Here is a 23,559-nt window from a genome sequence, read left to right on the forward strand (position 1 = left end):
AAAAACGATGTACTTAAAATTATAAGCATATACAAAAAATATATAACTAACATAAATACAATTTACTTACAAAAGCATGCAACTGACCTAAAAATAATTTAAATCATCCGTTGATAATGGTTGTCATGTCAACAATCAGAACACAATGCGCATGCGTGAATTTTCTTCGCCAGTTACTTTAACGCAAATGCGTGAATTTTTCTACGCCAGTTGGGGTAATGCTATGCAGATTAGACATTTTTAATTTCCTTTATTCTGTTTTATTTTAATTCAAAAGTACTTCAGAATGAATCTGAAACATGGATTAATTAACAATGTTTAATTTTAAATGCATAAAACATTAAGAAAATAAACAGAATGGTTTGAAATAATCGGCCGAAAAATGTTAACCCTAGCCTCATTACTGTTGGGGGAAAAAAAACCTGAAGCCTTACTCATTTGGCGGTGGGGAAATGGAAGATTTTTTTGGCGGGAAAGTTAGTTTTTAATTAATAATTAAAATTCTAATTAAAAATTCAAAAAAAGGAACTCCAGGTGCACATTCCCTAAGGTATACATGTACCAAATTTGGTAGCTGTATGTCAAATGACCTGGCCTGTAGAGCGCCAATACACACACACACACACACACACATTGAGCTTTATTTATAAGTATAAATGCAGCAATTCTTCAATTCAAGCACTCATGAGACAATTTATGGAAAATTCTACCTTTTGAGCAAAAGGAGATTGGATTCTTTGCATTCGTTTTAATAGCAATTACTCCCGCCTTTTAGCTTCTTCATGCAATCGAATTAGAAAACAAGGGTTTTAGATTGAAATTTAAACTAGAAAAACATGTATAAATTATTCTTAGCTAAGGTTTATATTTTGCTAGAATAATGGATCATTTTATAAAAGTGAACTTTTTTTATTATTTAAGCATCGAAAGAACAAGATATTTAAAAAGTCAGATTTGATGTTTTGAACCCATATTAATGCAGAAAACGATATTAAGTTCTGAAAAAGAATGTCTTCGAATTTAATACTAAAATTTTGAAATGCACTGCTGACAAAACATGAAACCGGAAATCAAATAATGACCCGGAAGTTGAATTTTTCTATTATTCTTAACACAAAATTCCTTGAATTTGATTTTCATTATTATTTATAAACAGGACAGCATTCTTTTTATAACACAGTATTTTAGAGTGAATTATTTTTTATAGAAACATTATGGGTTTTCTCTCTCATTCTATGTTATAAATAACATCTATCGAAGTCTGTGAAAAGTATTATTATCTGCTATTTAGCGAAATATTTATCACACTTCCGGGCAAAACTAATCTGTTCTGTTTGTTTGATAACAGAATGAAAGTGAAACTAATACCTGCGAAAAAGAATTCTTTTATGTCAACAGTATTTTTTTTTTCTATTTAAATTCTTGGACTATTAATAAAGGTTACAATTCTGCATTTTGTTTAAATGTTCATACTTTAATGTAAGATTTTTAAATGAAAATGCCTTGTAAAATTTTACTGAAATATTTTTTTCGCATATTTTATTTCATTCATCCTATTCAGCAAAAGTTTCTAAAATCTGTTGTCAGGATTTATTAAAAGGAATAATTTAAACTGATGGGGATAAATAAATATTCGCTTTTATTATTTCTAATTATTATGCTACATTTAAATCTAATTATTAAAAAGACAATTTAATTATTTTAAGTGCAAATTCTAGCTGGTTGTTCACTGATTTATATGTACAAAATATTGTTTTCATAAATCTGTCACAGCATGCAAATTAGATTTTTGTCATTACAAATATAGAATGTATAGATTAGAGAGTAGGAAGTTTTATTACACAACATTATTTAATTATCACTTACTACATACTAATTACATTACCAGTAATAGTAAAAGTTTGAAATGTCATGATTTATTACAGTGTTAATTATAAAATTTATTATTTTCTATGAAATTTTTTTATTATTTGTTTAATATTTTAAAAATCATTATTTTTCCTTTAAATTGATAATTTTATAAATTTTTTATAATGCTTATTTAAGATTTTTACAATTTTATTTGCACATCTTATTAATAGGACTTTCCAATGATGCTTAGAAGATTAACACTGTTGAATTGTTTCCAACTGAAATCTTGCACTAGATTGATGAGTTTTAAGGTATTATTTTCTATACTTGATGACAAACTTGTTTTATTTTTTAAAATGATTATAATTACTATTTTTAAAAAACAAAACTTCTCTGTTTTTCATTTCTAAAAGTTATTTTTCAAGTTATATACAATATGGTTAGATACAATAATTCTGATATATAAACAAAATAGTCAATTTATAATTCCTTTTCTCTGCTTATATTCATTTATTTCTTACTATTTTCTTAGATTTATTTTTAAAATTTAGGGTAAATTAATTTTATATTTATTCATTCCAAAACAATAACTTCAACTATCATACTACTTTTCAAAAGAAGATTAATCTGATAAGACATTAATGTGTGTATAGATAAAGGTGGGTTCACACGAGGCTTTTTATTGCGCGCAAACATTGTCTATCTACTGTTGTCCCTCTATTGTCCCCGTGTGAACAGTTGAGACAACGTGTCGGGACAATGGCTAATAGTTGTCCCGACGGGACAACCATTTGCCATTGTCCCGTTGCAGTCACGTGATTTTCCTGAAGTAGGCGTGATCTTCTATTGCCGGCAATAATAAGCCTCGTCTGAACCCACCTTAATAGTAAAAGAATTATGCATTAGTGCAATAGCATCAGTAAAGTCAGCCAACCATACATGTACCTATCTCTTCACGACAAACTTTCTACCCACATGTTAGAAACTAAGATTATGAAAGCTTAGTTCTGATCCTTAAATTTATCTCCTATGTTTTTAAGTTCTCCCCAAAACAATTTGAGCAGTGAAAGAATAATAAAGAACAATTGTTGTCTGTAACAAAAATAAATGCTTAATTATTAAGGAAAATCCAACATAGAAAAATTGCTTATTTAATCATTTGGTATATTTTTGCTTAGAATAATCACTCAATGTATATTTTATATTTTTACCTATTGCTGTATGGATTTTATCTCAGTATTTAAAATAATCTGGAAAGCTAAAAAACTAGCTCAGCAACCCCAACCATTGGTACAATTTTGCCAATTTTTGTTTCATATGAGAGCTCATGATCACCTAAATAAATCATTAATCCTTAGCAGTCCCCAAAGTCGATAAAAATCTTTGCAAATTTTTCCATTGTACATTCTGTATGGTAATGAACTGCTAGAGAGTTTCCACTTCCAACCACAATATCAGTTTTTGTTTTATATTAAAATTGATGTCGCCTAGATGTATTATCAATGATTGTCACTTCCTGCAAGCTCTCTATTTTTGTGAGATATTTTAAAATAAAACTTTGTGAGAACTCCTAGCCTTAATAGTTAAATTGATTTCATCAATATATTTTAATAATAAAGAAAACTAAAGAACCAATTCCCAGCTGCAACCACTGAACCAACTTCATCAAATTATATTTCATATGAAAGCTCATGACCAATAGATATGTAATCACTGGACACCTGTCTTCCACCCTTACTTTTTTGCAGAAATCTCAAAAACACTTTTATTGTCTATTTTTTTATAAGAAAAAAGTTGAAACAGAATTCTTGATTTTAACCATTTCTATTTCATCTGAAAGCTTAGGACCCTGAAATACATTATCAATGTTCAGCTGTATCCCACTTCTTTCCAGTATTGAAATATATTGCAAATTTAAACTCTATTACAGTTTTCAGCTACAACAATTGGACCAAACTTGCCAAATAATTTTGCTACTTTAAGTGCATAGCTGACCAATCTGAATGTTCTCTGTCTATTGTGAAGTTTAATTTAAAATATTTTGTTGTGTGTGATAAGTTGTAATTCATTAAACTTGATGGACATGATTAAATCTGCCTTCTGCTTTTGCCAACTAAACAAAGCATTCCATTCAAATTTTATTCATTTTGCTTTCTGCAGAGAATACTCTGAATTCAACATAAATATTAGGGGGAGGGAAATAATTATTGTTTGAATTTAATTGATCTGCTTTTGATGCATTAGTTCAAATTAGTATGGAAGACAATTTATAAACCTTGAAAAAGGTGCCCTCCTTCCTACTGGATTTCATAAATATGTAAAAGACTAATTTAACAATCAAATGAAATAAGCAAAAGAAATTATAAAAGGGAAAAATAAATAAATAAAGGTTTTAAGACATATAAAGACAATCCTAAATGCAGTTCATTTAGATTCATTGATAAAGAGTTTAAAGTGTGACATAGTATAATTATCATCAAAATGGCACTTTTGTAAATTAATTAGAATTCTAAACTGATTTTTTAAGTCGTCACCTTAATTAATATAGAATAAAACATGCTGGCTCAGAAAAAGAAATGATATGATAGAGTATTATTAATATGCATTCAAGAAGCAAATAAAACTAAAAAATGTTATAAAAATATAATGATAAATGATAATTAAATTTTCAAGTAAATCGCATGCTATGCAGTTATGTTAATAATCAGATAATTCATGTTTCTAAAATTCTTTAAAACATTTAATTCTAGTCGTTTATCCTGACTAGCTGCTTGCCAACTATATTAATACTCTTGATATATTGGGATATCATTACTTATTCTGGAACACTGCAACTTTGCTTACCATAGGTAATAAGTTATGTAAAGATTTTAATTGAAATGAAATGATGAACAGATTTTCTGAAATTAAAGTAAGGAAAATAAAGTTAATTTTTTCTTTTATATAAATCTGTTATAAGTAATACTATTTAAATTTTAAAAAAAATTATATGAAGTATTTATTTACTAATTAATCCGATCTGTATTTGTGCTTGAGGGCCTCAAAATTTAAAGACTAACACTGCATTAATAGATTCTTCAAACTTTTTAATAGTGAAATGTTGACAATTTGCTGTACTTCATGATGACTTTTGTAGTCAGTTATAGTAAATACACCTTAATTTTGTGCTTAGGGTATGCAATGTCAATCATTTTACACCTTTTTAAATGTATAAGAATTATACTATCTACAACACTTTTTAAAAAAATAGAGAGAGAGAGTAATTTCAAACAAATTTATTATTATTACTTGAAATAAAATATGTACATTAGATACCAAACTAATTGACCTGTTGTATCAGAAGTACAGATAAAATAGGACAGAGTTTTATATAAGCTTCATTTTCTATCTCACTCATACCATTAATAAAACACTTTTTATATCCAAATTTTCTTTTATTTCTGTTTTTTGACCTCTTTTACTAGTTATTACTTTATAAATGCTTATCAAGCACTGCAATCTACATTTAAAAAAATTTATTGCAAAAAAATAATAATAATAAGATAAAAAAAATATTATAGGTGTATTAAGATAAATTCTTTAATCTCTAGCTTTTAATTATACAGCATAAAGTCATATACAATGCACAATATGGTTACGTACATTAAAAAACAATAATGTAAAACACACTCTTAATTATCACAAAGATTATTTTTTGTTTCTTTATGGAGAATTACTTTTTTAACTAGTCTAGATTCTATTCCATATATTTTAATAAATCATTTTACAATATTAACTTTGGTGTGTTATTTAGGACATAATAAACATTTTATTGACAAATATTTTTTTAAGTTGTATTCATTAAAATTAATCTGGATGCATACAGTTTATATGTTATTTTAGATTCATTTAATGAAAATAGAGATATTTATCCCATGGAATTTTTCTGATAAATTGAGATATCTGAATGCTATGATTCATTATTATTACTACTCAGTAAAATTATTCAGAATTCGTAGTTACCGATTATTCATGTCTGTTAAAAAAAAATTTGTGAAACCTGCTATATTTACTCCAGCAGAGTGTTAAATTTTTAAACCTGAAAGGAACATTGTCATTCTTATGTGATTAATTTTTAGAGTTTTTAATGGAGAAACTAATTTAATGATTTCAGTTATAAGCTAAATAGTTCTTTCTCATCTAAAGAAGAAAAAAAAATGAAATGTATGAAGTTTTTATTATGTACATTGAATGTTGTTTCTGATTTCAGAAATTTTTATTGATAAGTAAGTAAATTGGAATTAATATCTTGATCTGTGAATATCTTTATATGATAGCATATTTATAAATGTAGCATTATTTTCAATTGAAATAATAATAAAAAAAAGCAGTATTTTTAATTTTTTTTGTGAAATCATTTTTAATGAATCATTAAATGAATAAATTACAAAATGTTTTTAAAATCATGTGACAAACTTTAAGAATGTTTAATGAAGTATACAAAAACAAGTCACAGTACAAAATAAAGTAGAAAGGCAAAGTGTTAGAGGTCTCTGGTTATTACTGAATTTCAGTGGAATAATAATAATAATAAAACTTTGTCAATATATGTAGCTTGCCTTAATGCATGATGATACATTGAACAGAGGCAATTTTTTAATCATAAAAAAATCTTTGCTTTTCAATAATTTCTCTTTTCAGATTGATTGCTTTTGTCTTTTTCCTTGTGCTGCTATTTTTGATACTGCAAGTACTGTCCCACAGTTATTTATAATTCTTTTAATTGTGTAGGCTATATTCTAAAAGCAACAAATAAGTGTTGCAATTTGAAATTCTCAAAATTTTGTCTCTGTAATTACAACCAGAAAAAGTTGTAATTTTCACATATTGCTGGCATAAATTTTCTTGAAATGCATGCATTAAAAATTTTTTTTCTCTGTTCAACTCAACTGTATAATAGCTAGGGACATATGCATGAGCAAAAAGAGATTTTGATAAACACCCTGTAATTTATTGACAAAAAACTATCTGTTGGTATTGCCATCTACATTTGAAGACCCATGTTCTACTGTAATTATGGCATTCTTACTTGTAAACCGGACATTCCCTTAAAGCTAGTTTTATTATTTATAAAATTGTACATGTATTATTTTTTGAATACCCCAAGGAATTATTTTCACCAGTACAATTGTGTGATTATAGATTAATTTGCTTGAAATTGTAGCTGAGTTTCTCATTGTTTAAATAATGGAAAATTAATAATTTAAAACCTTTGCATTATTCATCTTATTTTTCTCTTTTTTTAAAAACAAATTTTTTCAGGGACATTTTGCTTTTTATTCTATTATATCTTTTTTAATTGTTTTCTTAGGCACTCAATTATGAAATTAGATATGATGATGCAAATATGCAAAAGGCAGAGAAAAATTCTAAACTTATTGTTAAAGTGTTGAATGACCTGTCACAATTTGTAAAAGCTGGAGGTGGCCCAAAAGGAATTCATAGACATGTTGTGAAAAACAAGAAGCTTCTAGTTCGAGATCGGTTAAAATTGCTGTTTGATCCTGATTCTCCTTTCCTTGAAATTGGATTACTTGCTGGATTGTTTATGGATTATGGTAATATTCCTGGTGCCAGTGCTGTTGTTGGTATGCATTTTTCCTTTTCATTTATATATCTCTTTGTGGATATTTTTATTTCAGAATTTTAATCAGGAAAAACACATCTGTTTCTTTACTATTGACATAGACAAATGCTTAGACTTGGCTGATGCACTTGATAAGATAAAAGAAAGAAAAGTGAAGTTAAAAATTTTTTTACAGAAATTTAATTTAAAATTTTCAAATTTATAACAGGGGAGATATGCTAAATAGAGAACTTCTCAGAATAATGAAATAAATTAAATGTTCTTCACTGTACCAAAAATGTGATATAAATATGCAATATAATATGAAAACACTAGTAACAATATAGATATATTCTAAGCAGGCTGCTTTAAAACTTATTAGAATATTGATTTAAAAAAAATATCTTTATGAACAGTATGCTTAGAATTGGATTTAAATAAAATGAGCAAATTTTAATAAATTCAACTATGAGCAGATAATTATGAACTTTATGAACAGTATGCTTAGAATTGGATTTAAATAAAATGAGCAAATTTTAATAAATTCAACTATGAGCAGATAATTATGAACTTTATGAACAGTATGCTTAGAATTAGATTTAAATAAAATGAGCAGATTTTAATAAATTCAACTATGAGTAGATAATTACGTGTAATATGGTTCTATACATATAAAAACAAGACTACTTTTCTTGCAGCCTTCAAAATGCTTGTTCCAGTCAATTCAAACCTCTTTCAGAATATCTCTGAATTTAAAATTTTATCTATCATGCCAAACTATCAGACATCAGGCTTTCTAACAAATTCCAAAACATTCTAAAAAAATTATATTTAAAAAAAAAAAAAAAAACTTTTTAGGATTGTGTTAACTTTCAAAGTCTACAATGTACTAAACTGCAATGGTGTGCATGAAGTATACAAGAATTGGTTGCACTAAACTGAAAGCTTGGTTTGCACTTTAAACAATGAAATCTTATGAGGTATTGTGAATACTGAAGTTTTTGAAAAAGAATTTCTTTCACAAAGTGCTTTAACAATTTTCTTATCTCTTTCTCAGATCTTGGATTTCATAACAACACATCTCAGATTTGATGGCTTTTAAGTTCCAACTTATAAACCTGCCTTTGAAAAATATACATGTGTTTGAAAAAACAAATTTATAAATAATAACAGTGAATTATAAAAAAAAAAAAAACAATGAGAATAAAAAATACTGTGATTTATAATATTTTATTGTTTATAAATATATTACTCAAATATATTTTCTAGTTTAAGATCAATTCTTTCTTACAATGCATTAAATTTCATTGCTCTGTTTTATTAAGCTTCATTTAGAGTTTTTAATCCTTTGGAAATTCTTATTTCTATAGGAATTGGAAAAATCCATGGTCAGTACTGCATGGTTAGTGCTAATGATGCTACTGTTAAAGGTGGAACATTTTTTCCTATGACAATTACTAAACAAATTCGCATGCAACAACTGGCATATTTAAATAAGTTACCATGTATATATCTAGTTGATAGTGGGGGAGCTTTTTTACCTTTGCAGGTAAATGATTATCATTATTATAATTAGGTTGCTTGAAAATAATATCTATTAATTAATTGAATTGCCCACATTTTTTGGATATTGTTTTTTTCTTGTTCTATAATTTATTTTAATTACCATTAAATGATGTTCTGTATACCAATATTTAAATCGCATTACTGCCCTTCCCCCCCCCCTTTAAATTTATCATCTAATTATTTTAACTTTTAACAATTAATATCTTTTACCTAAACAATTTTATGATTAAATATTTATATTAAATGCTCTTCTCATCACTATTTTAAGAGGTATTCAAAAAATATCCGTATATATAACAAAATCTTTAAAAAGATACTAAACTAAGAAAGGTATTTATATATTTTTTTATTCAATAAATGAAAGTTGAATGATTTTATGTCTTTATAATTTAATTTTTGTACAAATGTTTGCATGGTTTATCAAAATTAAATCTATGATCCTGGTACAGTGCAAATTTTGGATAATTTAAGATCAGAATCTACCTTTAAAATCGACATGTTGTGAAAAGAAATCATTTGATGGATGTATGGTGCCGGAAATCTAAGAAGCTTGATAATGGTTAATGATATTTCATTCAGTAAGAAAGCATGAAAAACAAAATACAACTGAAGCATACACAAAGATACAGAAATCAGCAACACAAGGTAACTCATTATTAAATGACTGCAGCAACATAATGGCACTTCAAAACCAGACAAAGCTCACACTGATCAACTTTCCAAAGAGAGAATTCACTTTTCATGTCATCAATTAACTTTTAATTATATTCCATTGATATATATAGTTTTTAGAAAGATATGATGAAAGATTCTGGCTCCTTAGAGAGATATAGCCATAAATAATATTTTTGTATTTTTTTAGAAACTTCAGTTTTTTTACCAAAGCTGGGGATGATTCACTGACCTCACATCTATTCAATATCCATTAGAATATCTATAAATCTCTCTTCTTTACTATGAGATTAACTGTACAGAAAAACAGTGTTTCAAATTTTATACTATTCAATATACTTGAGAACAAATTATTGTAAGCTAAGTAATAATTGTGTAATTTTCTGACTCAACAAAAAGAGCAATAATAATATGCATTTATAATATGCACATTTGATATTCTAAATATTTAAAAAAAAAAAAACTTTAAAATGTTATTTGAATATTGAATATAAAGCCTAAGTGCATACTTCATTTTAAGTAATTTTTTAAAACTATAATGATACTTTTTAGATATCCTGTATACTTTGTCTCTTAAAAATATAATTTAAATTAATTTGACCACAGTCAGTTTAATAGTAAAAAGCATCAGTAGGACAAACTGTAAATACATTTTTGTGATGCTTACATTGCTGGTATTTTATTTTATTTTGTATATAAATGAGAATATCTCATTATAGGAATTTATTATTGCTTTTTATTATTTATATTATTATTTTTTATTTAGGCTGATATTTTTCCTGACAGAGATCATGGAGGACGAACATTTTACAATGAGGCTGTTATGTCATCAATTGGGATTCCCCAAGTAAGTATAAAGAATCTAATAAAATTAATCATCCTGCTTTTCATATACAGTGCAATGGGTATTGCAGTTTAATATCATAAGTAATGATATTACAATTTTGATATTTATATGATTATTATGTTTTACATTTCACTAAGCAAGAATTTTATTTATTCAATTTTTTTATTTAGCAAGGAAAAAAGTATATATTGTTTCAAATGTCAACACTTTGTTGAGTAAGTGAAATATTATAAAGACAAAGGTAATAAAGCTATTTGTCAGTTAAAAAGTATTACAAATTTACATTTGCTATGCTTCCAAAATTTTAAAAAAAAGTCCCGTGTTTTAATTAATTTAATGTAGCATCTATAACATTAATTTGAATAATAACACGGGATAATATTTTTCATAATTTAAGAAAATGATAGCATGTATTTAAAAGAAACTTATTTAGCCATAGCAAACAATGATGAACTTCTGTATTTTATTTTTAAAGTTATAAATTTTTTTTCTAAATAATATATTTAACTATAGGTTATTCTTTTCAGTCTAATATACAAGGAGAAAGTAGCATTTGTTTGTTTAAAGAAATACATGAATAAAATTAACTTTAAAAATGTATACTGCTATAATTTTTGTTTTAAAGTTATTAGAAATGTAAATAATTAAATGCTGAGGATTTTATGAAGAACAGAGTTTTTCAAGTTATAAATATATGATGTATGAAAAAATAAATAATTTAGTTAATAAATGAAATTATTTTTATAAAAAATAAATAGATAGCTGTTGTTTGTGGCAGCTCTACTGCTGGTGGTGCTTACGGTCCTACTATGGCTGAAGAAGCTATTATAGTCAAACAGACAGGTGTTATTTTTCTGGGTGGTCCACCTTTAGTGAAAGCTGCTACTGGAGAAACAGTAACAGAACAAGAACTTGGAGGAGCTATGATGCATTGCAGGTATTTTTTTTTAACTTGTTAGAATGAAACTTTTTGCTTTTGAAAATTATGTAAATTTTTAATTCTCTGTCGTTCCCCAAACCCCTATTATGTTTTATGCTGTTTGTAGTAGCCATTAATCTATAACTTTAATTATTATAAAAAATAATGCAATTATTAAATAGTGTTATAAAGGCTTTAATAGTTCTTAACATTTGATTATTATTTAGAAAAAAGGATATAAGAAAAAAATTGAAGCATTATTATAAATTCTATCATTTAGTTCAACAGTGTTTTAGGCAAAATTTATAAAAAAAATTATAGAGTTTTAAGTATTTTCCCCTCTTAGAAATGAGGCTGATACTTCAGATTCCTTTGAAAAGCTAATCTATTTATTTTAAAATGATTAAACTTTTTTTCTGCCATGATACATTGTTTTTATTATGATATCATAATTTCAAGATAAACCAACATCTTACTAGTTGATAGCATTATAATTCCAATTTGTGTTTATACTTTCCAGAGATGATTAATAAAATAAATAACTTTATCAAATAGATTGATTTGATTGTGTAGTAGCTTAAAAGCATGGTTTGACTGGATTATTTTTTGTCATTTATAGTCCATTCATTGAAAAATCTTTAATTTCTTAAATGAACTTTTTAAATAAATGTATTTGGATTTTCTTTCATATAGAAGGTACATTGATAAATTTTTAAGTATAAAATCTTAACTTAAGATTATGCAATACATTTTTCAAAATCTTAAGAAATACTTTTTCATAATGAAAATATTTTACAACATTTTTTTATATATATATATATATATATATTTTCAATGGATTTATATGACCTTTAAACAGATATCTTTAGATTATACACATATTCATTTTTCATATTCAGTGACCTTGTAAGATTTTCTAACTTTAATTGATTTATGATTAAAATATTTTTTTAAAAAAAGGCAATAATGATACCATTGGATTTTTAGCATAAAGTATAATGCATATGAGCATTTTAAAATTTTTTTATATATTTATATATATATTTTTAGTGTTAGTGGCTGTACAGATTATTATGCAGAAAGTGAAGAAGAGGCATTTGAGATGTGTAGAGAATCTGTTCTGACACTGAATTCACTAATTTCCTCTAAGCCAAATTCTTACCAAGAACCTTTATATTCTTCAAATGATTTATTGCTTATCTCAGGAAAAGATAAGTTATGCAAGGAAGATATGTACATTGTAAGTCAAAATTCTTACAATTACAGTTTTAAATACTTTTAAGAAGTTCCATAGTCATGTACATGACTTTCAGAAATAACTATGAAAACAAACAAACAACAACAAAAAAAAAAAACAACCTAAATCAGTGTGATCCACATTTGTAGGATAGTGTTTTTTTATGTTAAAATTTAAATATATCAAGGGATTAAGTCAAAATTGAAATTTGTCAAATTGGGGAAATTGAAATTATTACTGAATCAATTAACTAACAATTTTAATTATGATGGGTGCTATTAATAGTTTCATTTACATTATTCATAAGAATTTAAATAAATTATGGAATTTAATTTTTGAATGAATTCCTACTTCTTTATAATTATTATTTGCATTATTGTTTTTCAGATTTTATCTAGGATTCTTGATGGCAGCATGTTTAAAGAGTTTAAAGAAAAATTTGGTACAAATTTGATCACAGGATTTGGGTACATTCAAGGGTAAGAGATGTTAAAATGTTTAATTAGCTAACAATAGCAATACATTTTTTAATTTAAAAATTACAGATTATTCTCATATTGCATTATTTATTTAAAGAAATCCTAGATTATTATTTATCATTCCTAATAATGTCTGAAAAACAAATATTATGGGAAGAACAATTAATAAGGAATAAAGATTAATTAATAATTGGGCCTTTTATACCTATTAATAATTTGTTTAAACAAAATACCTTTTAATCGCTATAAAAAAAGCAAACAATGACTTCGAACACATTTTTTTTTTTTTTCATTTTCATTGTAATTATGTAATTTTTATAACTGAAAGATCACCATTAAAGGTATTATTTTAAACAATTATTTGTATCTTTTTTATCATATTAATATATCGAGAATACTTTTTCTTTTCTTTATTTTAGTATGCTAGTTGGTATGCTGGCAAATTGTAATGCACTAACATTTCAAGATGCCCAAAAAGGAGCACATTTTATCCAGATTTGTGATAAACGCAATATACCATTATGCTTTTTGCAAAATTCTGGAAAGCTTGAAGATGCCATTAATGAATCTTCAAATGGTGATAAATAAAATCAATTATTGTATGCAATTTTTGATTTGAAGTTAGTATTTCTGTCTATTGTATTGAGGACTAATTATTACGTTTCTCTCTTATAATTTGAAGAACAACATGCTCAATGATTAGATATTATTTATTTTATAAAGATTACATACAGAAATAATTTGTTTTCAATTATGAGTGTAATAATTTTGGAAATACAAAATTTTGCTGTTGCATAGAGTTCTGATTTTAATTACAATTATTAAAAATACTTGGGTATTTATAGTAGTACATTTAAGAAAAAAAATCATGTACATTTTTTTACTTAGGATTATATTTTGTAAGACTTTTTTTCTAATACATATATATTCATGTATAATCAGATTGTATAATCAACAAATTTATTTCAGTCTGTTTAGATTCTAAGTTCCATTTAGGGAACTCAGGGTGCGTATTGTCATGAAGAATCCTTAAAAAGTGCTTAAATTTGAAAACCATTTTTAAGCACCTTAAAAGTGCTCAATTTTCTTGAGAAGTGCAAAGAAGATATTCCTCTTTTTTTTCTTCCCCGCAGATAATGAATACGATAAATCTTTGCTGGATATATCAAAAAAGAAAACTGACGAAAGGGAAGCATTCAATAAAGAGATACAAGAGTTTCAACACATATTAAGAAAATGCTTGATGAACATTTTTTTCAACAATGGGCATCAGCGTATATTGAAATAATTGGAATGGTTATTCCGAAAGACCAAAACATGCCAAATCGGTTGCAACACGAAAACATTTGAACTTCTTTTACATTTAGTGTTCTAAATAGCAAATAATTTATTTTAGTTATGCTTGGTAACTTTATGTTCAATTCTTTATGTGTTCTTAAAGACTTTACAGATTAACTCTGATCGATCAAAAATAATATAATATGGTGCATACATATACAGATATGGGAGAAGTTATTTTAAAAGTGTACATGAAAGATATTTTTGATATTTAACTGCTTTTATTCTGATTTCTATGTTGTCTCATTACACATTCATTCATCATTCTTGTTAATACGTTGTTTTGAGCGATCTTTTGAAGGACTACGAAAGGGATTTTACTGTATGATTATTTATAGTGATTGTAATTACTTCAGTCGATTGTTTAAAATCCAGTGAGATGAAATTTTAATTTGAAGACATGTAAGTTTCCAATAATTTCTTTTGTATTGTACTTTTTTAAATGTCCCCATTCCCTTGAAAATTATCATTTGTTGAACTAATCTTGTCAGTTGTTAGTTTTTATTTATTTTTTTAATTCTGCAAGGTCTGATATTTAAAATTTTAAAAGAAAACAAGTTTTAAGAAAACTTTGATTCAAATTATATCATTTTTAAAAGGATTTTTATTTTCCCCTCTCTTTTTGCAAGTTTCTCAGCGAAATTTTTCTTCCTCGATATATGAAGATTTGCCTAATACAGAGCATCACAGAAATAAGGGACGTGAAATTTAATGGCCAATTACTTTTTGGATGTTAGAGACTCACTTAAGATGGATTTTACAAAACTTTTATTAAAAATTAAAATTCTAACGTATTTCCGACATAACATTAAGGAATATTATGGCACAAAATTTATTTTTACATTTTCTTAAAAGTGTTTATTTATTATTTTCCGATAATTTTCAGTGAATTTGGTTGCTGTTTGTTACTTCTCATTTACATTTATTTTAATGGCCTTGGAAGGCTTGCATTAATTGTGATACTCATAGAAGGATTTTCCCATTAGCAGTTTTCAAATCTGACCTTCTTCTATAGTATTTTGACAAATTTCGCTTTAAAAAGCTTCAAAAAAATATTAGCTACTCACATTCCATTAATAAATTCTTATCCCTCTCCTTTGTAAACCCATTTTTTATAACGAAAGAAGCAAGTTCATAGTTAGTACATATATTTTTAATTCAGTTCTTATAAAGAAACCTGGTGCAAAAATCCGTTAGTAAACACAAAGCGGAAAGTATCACATACAGCAATTGTAAGTTATCCTCCATAGAAAATTGATGCTATTGATTTTCCCTGGAATATATTCAGCAACCTACATATACTATAGAAATTAAAGAAATCTCTCTAAAAAGCTAATGAAACAAGGGATTTTTCATTCGTAGAGAAGTGCAACAACATTCAGAGAAAGATAGTAGGGTGGGGAAAAAAAAAAAAAAAGAAATTTTATAAGATGTAGACTCTAAAATCACCAATTTTTTTAATGTAAAATTAGCTGTAATAATAATGTTTCTTTGCTTAACTACCTAATTAGTTGTAATAATAGTGTTCTTGTTTCTATGCCTGTAATTTCTATTCATATAAATATTTATATGAATAGAAAATGTCTTATACAATCATGTTTTTTTATAAAAAATAATGTTAAAATAAAAGCTGTATGCATTAGTTAATTTAATTTATCAATACAAAATAAAACTGCCAGGTTTTTGTCAATTTAATGTTAAAATTTGAGTTAAGTATTTTAAAAATTAGGAAACAGTCAGTTACTTTTTATAAATAAATTTTTTAAATGTACACATAAAAAATAAGAATTATTAAGACATAGAAGTTATTTGATTATATATATATATATTATTTTTTTAAAATTTAACTTAAATTTAAAATTATTCTGATAAAAATCTGTCAGCATTATCTAGTATTAATAAATTAAGTTTCCTGAACTAATACATAATAGATTATAGTTTTTTTGTAAAATTAGTATAAATTTATTTCACCCTATGTCTTGTGAAAATAATTTTGAAAACCCGTTGTTGTTTTTTTGGTTTTTTTTCGAATTTACCAATTTGAATCTTTAATTTTTGTAACATTTATTGGTTCTGTTCAATTTGCTCTTAATTCAAATTTTCAGAGTTTCTTTGTATTAATTATTGCTGAATAAAATGTTGTCAATTTAAATAAAAGATGAGGCTGGATTCAACATCTAAACATCGATTAAAATTTAAAAAGTTGTTTTTTAATCAAAGATTAAAATTTAAATTTTTTAAAAAACAGATATATTTTTTAATTTTTCTATAAAATCTATAATTTATTATAAGACAAAAAAAATTCTATGAGTAAAAAATTCTTGTTTCTGTATTCATGCATATACAAAAGCGCTTAATTTTTTTCATTAAGGTGCTTAAAAAGTGCTTAATTTTTGCATCCATTTCACACTACACACCCAGAAAGAACTAGGAAAATTATTTAAATTAGAACATTTTCAATAACAAATGATTCTTATCCATTATCAGAACCTATTGACTAATTATCAGATAATCTTGTCTGGTTTCCAACAATCTGATCACATGTCTTGTACTGTATCAATAGATAAAAATTTCTTGTCGCTCATGATTCTGCTGCAAGATATAAGTAAAAATAAATTCAAGAAATTATTCATAATGTACATAAGTGTAGATAAGAGATAAAATTTCTGTAAATTATTCTCATTTTCCTATAAATATATCTTTTCCAAATTTAAAAATTATCCACATGAAAATAAAATAGTATTATAATCTTTAATTTTTTTTTTATTTTACTTTCAGAATTTTAAAATATGATATCTATTTGTATATTTTTACACATTTATTTAGAATCAAATGTTTAATGAGATGAATTTTTTATTCTGTTTCTTGTATCATTAAAGATTTGAACAATTGTCTTTGAGTACAAATTATAAAAAAAAGTGTTTTGTGGGAATGAAGTTAAGTGTTTATTTTACTCACTGCAATTTCATTGTTAAATTCTATCTTGTTTCATTTGCACTTTAAAAAAACTTAAGAGTCTTTTGTAAGAGTAATTGTTTCTATATTTCATTTTTATTTTATGACTGACATGTTTCAAATTGTATTTGTCACATATGTATTTATTTCATGAGTGTATAGTAATTAATTTTCGTAGTTTAATTTAAAAATTTTGAAATGAGCTTTTTTAATTTTTTAAGTTGTTCATAAAAAGTCCAGTAAAATAGCTTCTATTTATTTTAGCAAATCATCTTAATAATTAATCTTATACATATTCTTTTAAAAATATCTGTAAGGTTATGTGCCTTAAAAAAAATATATTATAATTATTTTCCGAAATTGTAAAATATCTCTTTTTTTTCTCCTTTAGTGCTGAATGCATTTTTACTTTGTTTTGTTCATTTTTTAGATACTTTGAATTGTAGAGCAAAAATGGTAGCAGCTCATTCATGTAGCAAAGTACCTAAAATAACTCTCTGTATTAATGGTTGTTATGAAGATGATAATTTTACTATGGTGAGATATTAAAAATTAAATTTCCCTTTTTAAAAAATTAAATTTGCATTCTTAGGTACTTGATAAATTTATTCTGTGTTTTGATTTTTATAGTGTGGGTGGCCATTTCAGCCAAATTTCTTTCTTTCTTGGCCATTTGCTAATATTTCATCTCGGAAGATTGAATCAAAAGTAAGTGAAAAAGCTACTATTTTCATTTTATATTGAAATAGAAACAGTAAATATGCTTTTTATTAAAATAAAGGTTTGTTTGTATTTTTATTTTACTTTATATGGAAGCTATTAATTCTTATTAATATAGTATAATGAGTATATTTGTGTGAAATATTGAGATATTAATATCATATTTTTTGTAGCTTAGCATAAATTCTTTAATGTCTAATAAATTCTATACATAAATTATATTAAATATACCAATATTATTGTTTGTTATTTGGAGGCTCAAATTCCCATTATTCTTCCAGTTGATACATTTTTATGAAAGCCTAATTTATTACTTATTAAATTATGTGCAGTAGTATTGTTTGAATTTAATTATCTATCAATTATTTTCCTATTTATTTTTAAAATTTTTTTTAAAAATATTAAATTCTACCTTTTTGTTTCAGATTAAACCAATTGGAAAATTGACCAAATTAATGGATGCAAAGGATATAGATGATTATGATGTATTGTTTGAAAACAAAACAAGTGCTTTCTCTCGAGCTTCACACATGTTATGTGACGGAATAATATCCCCAGAAAATACAAGAAAGGTAATTAAAATATGGAAACACAATTTTATTTTTTTTAAAAATCTATTAATATATTTGATATAGAAGTCTGTGGAGATAAACTGTGGAAAATGGATGATTCTCATTCTGGCAAATTAATAATACAATTTCTTTTGACAAGAGTTTAACCATTTTTCCTATAACCCTTAAATCATCATGCCCATCCATCATAAGGCTATCGAATTCTTGTTTTCAAATTTATATGCAAATAAGCTGTTTCAAATTTGAATCGATATAAATAGACATAATATTTCAAGTATACTGTGAATTCTTAATTAAATTGATAGGACAAAACATCTCTAAAACAGGTTTCATCTTATTAGACTATTAAAAAAGATAAAACAGTTAGGGAATCAACAGCATGAAAGTTATATCAACATATTTATTATCCCTGCTTACAGCCTAGTAAATGTGCAGTGCTATTAACTCCTTTTGTTTCAGTGTTTTAACTAGTCTCTCAATGCCCTGTAGTCAAATTTATTTATGTCTTTCTAAAGCATGATGTGTAATGAGTAGTTTTTATAAGGGTAACAATAATATATCTTAAAATTAATAGTGTAAAAGAATCATATATCTTTTAACTGCTTGAGAAGAATGGAAAGCATTTGTTTGCTACAATCCCTTTCTGAAGAGAAGATTTTCTTAGCTATTCTCTGTAAGGAATGTACAGTTATAATTTGTCAAGTGACCTTAAAACACTTCTACATATTGAATTTTAATGAAAGAATGAATGCTGATTTCTTTGGTTATGTAAGAATTAGTTATTTATGTATACAGATGCTAAATAAATTAGTACAAAATCCGACAAATTGAGAAAAAAATTTCTTTTAGTTGTAATATTTTTCGAACAATTCAATTAAGTAGCAAGAAAGACTTATTCAAAAAGCTGAATATAAACATATATATATATTAAATGTCTTCTTTTTTTTTCAGGTTATTGCACTTTGCTTGGAAATAGCTTTGAGTAGATCCTAATTAATGAGAAATGAATATGCAAATCATAATGTATTTTAAATTTTATTGTACATCTATGCAATATTTTAAAAAATTGTGCATATATTTTTGATACGAATAATTTTAGATAAATGTTTAATTTTGTTATGGTTTTCCTTGTTTTTAATGAAATATTAACTGAGCAATCTTCAAAAATCATACAATGAAAAAAGCATTAACTGTGACTTAAAGAAACTAGAAGTTAGGCATTTTAAAATTAACTATATTTTAAATAATATTTCAAGAAAGTAAGATTTTTCTCAAAGTTATCCAGTGATGATTAATCAGATTTTCATTAATATAGTTCTTGGACAGATATAATTAGCAAATTTTACCCATTAATTCAGTTACTTCTATTATTCTATCAACTTCTTGAAGTAAAAGCCAATAATTATTCCATCATTTATGCTACCTATGAGCATTAAAAAAAAGAATTATTGATGGATTTGATTTATGCTGATTTTGTTTTGTATGTGTGTGTATATATATATAGCATTTTCACTACTTTATAAGTCTAAACCAAATGTCATTTACTACACATTATAGAATAAAAACTTAATTGTTGGATAATGAAACAGCAATGCTAAATTATAGCCTCCTTAGTTTTAACTGAATCAAATGGGAAGAAAATTACTAACTTTTCTACTGCCTGAATACCACATTTTATATGAAAAATTTATAATCATATGTGCATGAATAGAAACAAAACAAGGAGCAGCAATTTAAATTATGAAAAATGTGAACATTAACATACATATGCTCATTACATCACATAAAAAAGTCTTACTCGAATTAAATGAAATGTTCAAGAACTTTATGTTTAACATTTCAAAATTCAGTGTTGTTTTTTTAAAGTTGTGATTAATGCCATTTTAAATTTTATCTTGATGGAGAAAACATGCCAGTTAAATTGAGCTGCTTGTTTCAGAACTGGCGATATATAATATATCATGATAAAAAAAAAGAGAAACTTCGAGGAAAATAATAATAGGCAACAAATTAACCTATAAAGCAAAACAAAATTATTTGAAAATCAAATTATCTGATAAATTATTTTTACATGCAATTTGTAGTAAAAGGAATTTGTGTAAATTTGTTTAGAAAGAGAAAAAAACTTATGGATTGACACCTTTTTATTTTGAAAATCAATACATAATATATATTATAAATATTAACACAACCAAGCTCATAAAGTATAGAGAAATTGGCATTTATAATATAGCACTAAACTGGCCATTGATATAACAAAAACAAAGCTAACAAAGGCTTAATATTTTCTTTTAAAAAATAAAAAATTTAAAACAAATTAAGCATTTTACTAAACAAAAAAAAAAATCAATTTGTATAATTTTCATACACATTATGTACAATGGAAAAGCGCATTAATAAAATAGTGCAGCATACACATTTTATATTTTCATTCGGTTAATCTTCTCTTTCTTATACAGGATAGCAATTTTCTTTGTAAACGTAATAAAGGCACATTTCTTTTTAACTCAAAAATATTAAAGTTCTAAAATATCAGCCAAAAAAAAAAAAACTAGTAACTTTTGTTAAAATCAAAAGACCATGTTAAAAAATAACTTGCTCTAAATAGTCAGAAAATTAGAAATACTTATATAAAATCCTTCTATAACTATGTAACATATTTACCTCCAATTAAATCAGTCTGAATGTCAAAACTATACAAAAGACTAAAGCAGAATGATCGTTTTTCTAGCATAAATCAGATATGGCTAGCTTTTTAACATGATTCTACTGTACTAAAGTAATAACATGATGTTAAGCTATATATTTTTGATAACAAATGTTTGAATAAAATACAAGCATTTTTAAAATCATATAAAGAGAACTTAGCAACTAAGCATATGTGATAATTTTACATATTACAAATGAATACAATTTTAAAGACATGTAAAAATACTGTTATTGCTTAGTAAATTATATTTACGACTTTTCTTGTATTTTCTATATGCAAAATAATACATATACTTATTTTACATATCAAATATTTATTGCCTTAAGAAAAGAGTTAATAAACATTAGACATATATTTGTTTTCACTACAAAATTACAATATCATCTTTAAAACATTCTGCTATAATAAAAAGCAAGGATATTTTTCCAACATACAGGCCCTGGGCCAAAAATTTGATATGGAAAAAGTCCTTAAAAAAAAAACTGAGTAAAATTCACATATAGCTAATAATTTATTTTAAAAATATAATTCTTCTTTTAATTCTATAAAATTAAAGCTACATTAGAGATTTGCTAATGAGTTTGGTATTAAACATGTATTACTCTTTCTGAAGCAATATGACCAGCAATTAAAGAATAAAGTAAGATAAATCTAATGAAGAAAATGCAGAAACTTCAAATTGCATAATATAAACTATTATTATACAAAACTTCTTATTCAGGTTATATAATATAGATTGCCTAAAATTCATTTCTGATTTTGCATATTTTGAGTTGATCCATTAATTATGCTAATATAAAGTAGTCTTGGTTACAATAAAGAACGACATAATCTAAAGTCTACTAAAATATTTTATAATAAAGTCATATACTGAAGTATAAACACATTATCAAATAAAGTATACTGAGAATAAATTCTCCATTTTTTACTGAAATTTGAGTTTCAATGATGTGATATTTTAATGTGAACTAGTAGTCATAATAGTTCTGCATGCTAATAAACATTTAATATATTTCAAATCAGATTTGTCTGTTAGAATATTTGTGTTGTAGCTTTTTCAGCTTTATTTATAATTAGCAATATGGTAATAAGCCAAATTATTAGTTAAAAATAATTATTTCAAAAAAAAAAAAGACCAAATGCTTAAATTTAAAATCATTTATGTATAAAAAAAAGACAGCATTCTTTTAAATTTCGGAATAAGTGTCTTATTGCAGTTTATCACCATTAAAAAAATATTTTCTACAGCCCAAACCACTAGAAATTTAACTTTTATTGTATTAATAGATGACAATGGAATGATGCAAAACAAATTATGCACAACACTTCATTGGATAATTATTTCATGAAAATATTCTTCATGCTTGGCATCAACATAATTAAGAGATCATTTAGCTAAATGGCACAAATTAATACAGTTACAATTATAAGAATCTTTTGTAAAAATTAGCATTTAGATATAATAGAATATACAAGTTTTTCAATAGAAATCAGTGGGAAACAGAATTTTTCCCATTCTTCTATATTTATAAGCCAAAAAATATCTTGAGAAACTATTTTTATCCTCTTTTAATCTTCATTAATAATGATAACAATGTTTTGTATATTTTTTTCTAATTTCTGGCCTAAAGGTATTATGAGAGAAGAAAGCTTAGTCTCTTTTGCATTTTTGAAAACTAAGTGCATAAAATCAATAAAATTTTTCAGTTACAATTAAGAATAGCCAACTGTAAGAAGTTTCTTAAATTCACTTGCATTCAATTAACAATAAAGTAAGGAACTTCAGAATAATTATGATTAAAGAAAATATTTGAAATTTAATACTTACAAAAATATTAGTGAAATTTTCATCATTATTTGCTTTTGTTTAAAAACTTACACAAATAATATTAATCATCAATTATCTACTTTGTGTGGAAATATATTGTAGGAGTGAAAAAAAAAAAAAAAAAAAGCCATGTCCTTAACTGTGAAGAGATAAACTATATCATTCAAGCATTTTAATGAAGACATTAAAATGCTTTATCATGTAAAACTAGGAAGTGTTATAATCTGCGTACTATTAATCAATTTCCCAAATGGAGAAAA

The 23,559-nt window shown here is 25.1% G+C and overlaps 1 protein-coding gene across 2 annotated transcripts; it reads left to right on the plus strand.

The window, feature by feature from the left end:
• The first annotated feature begins 1,295 nt into the window (after positions 1–1,295).
• Positions 1,296–19,880, plus strand: LOC129963362 (uncharacterized). 2 transcript variants are annotated; one of them, XM_056077693.1, is made up of 13 exons: positions 1,296–1,439; positions 2,082–2,162; positions 7,202–7,478; positions 8,827–9,005; positions 10,461–10,541; positions 11,300–11,478; positions 12,511–12,700; positions 13,085–13,176; positions 13,596–13,753; positions 17,900–18,006; positions 18,100–18,177; positions 18,615–18,761; positions 19,713–19,880. In XM_056077693.1, the coding sequence occupies exons 2-13, from the start codon at positions 2,091–2,093 to the stop codon at positions 19,752–19,754; spliced, it is 1,602 nt and encodes a 533-aa protein (XP_055933668.1). In that variant the 5' UTR covers positions 1,296–1,439; positions 2,082–2,090; the 3' UTR covers positions 19,755–19,880. The 2 variants fall into 2 exon arrangements, with proteins under 2 accessions (XP_055933668.1, XP_055933670.1); XM_056077695.1 differs by having other exon boundaries at positions 1,314–1,479.
• Positions 19,881–23,559: the final 3,679 nt, after the last annotated feature.

This window comes from Argiope bruennichi, chromosome 3, assembly GCF_947563725.1.
Source record: "Argiope bruennichi chromosome 3, qqArgBrue1.1, whole genome shotgun sequence".
Taxonomy (NCBI): Eukaryota; Metazoa; Arthropoda; class Arachnida; order Araneae; family Araneidae; genus Argiope; species Argiope bruennichi.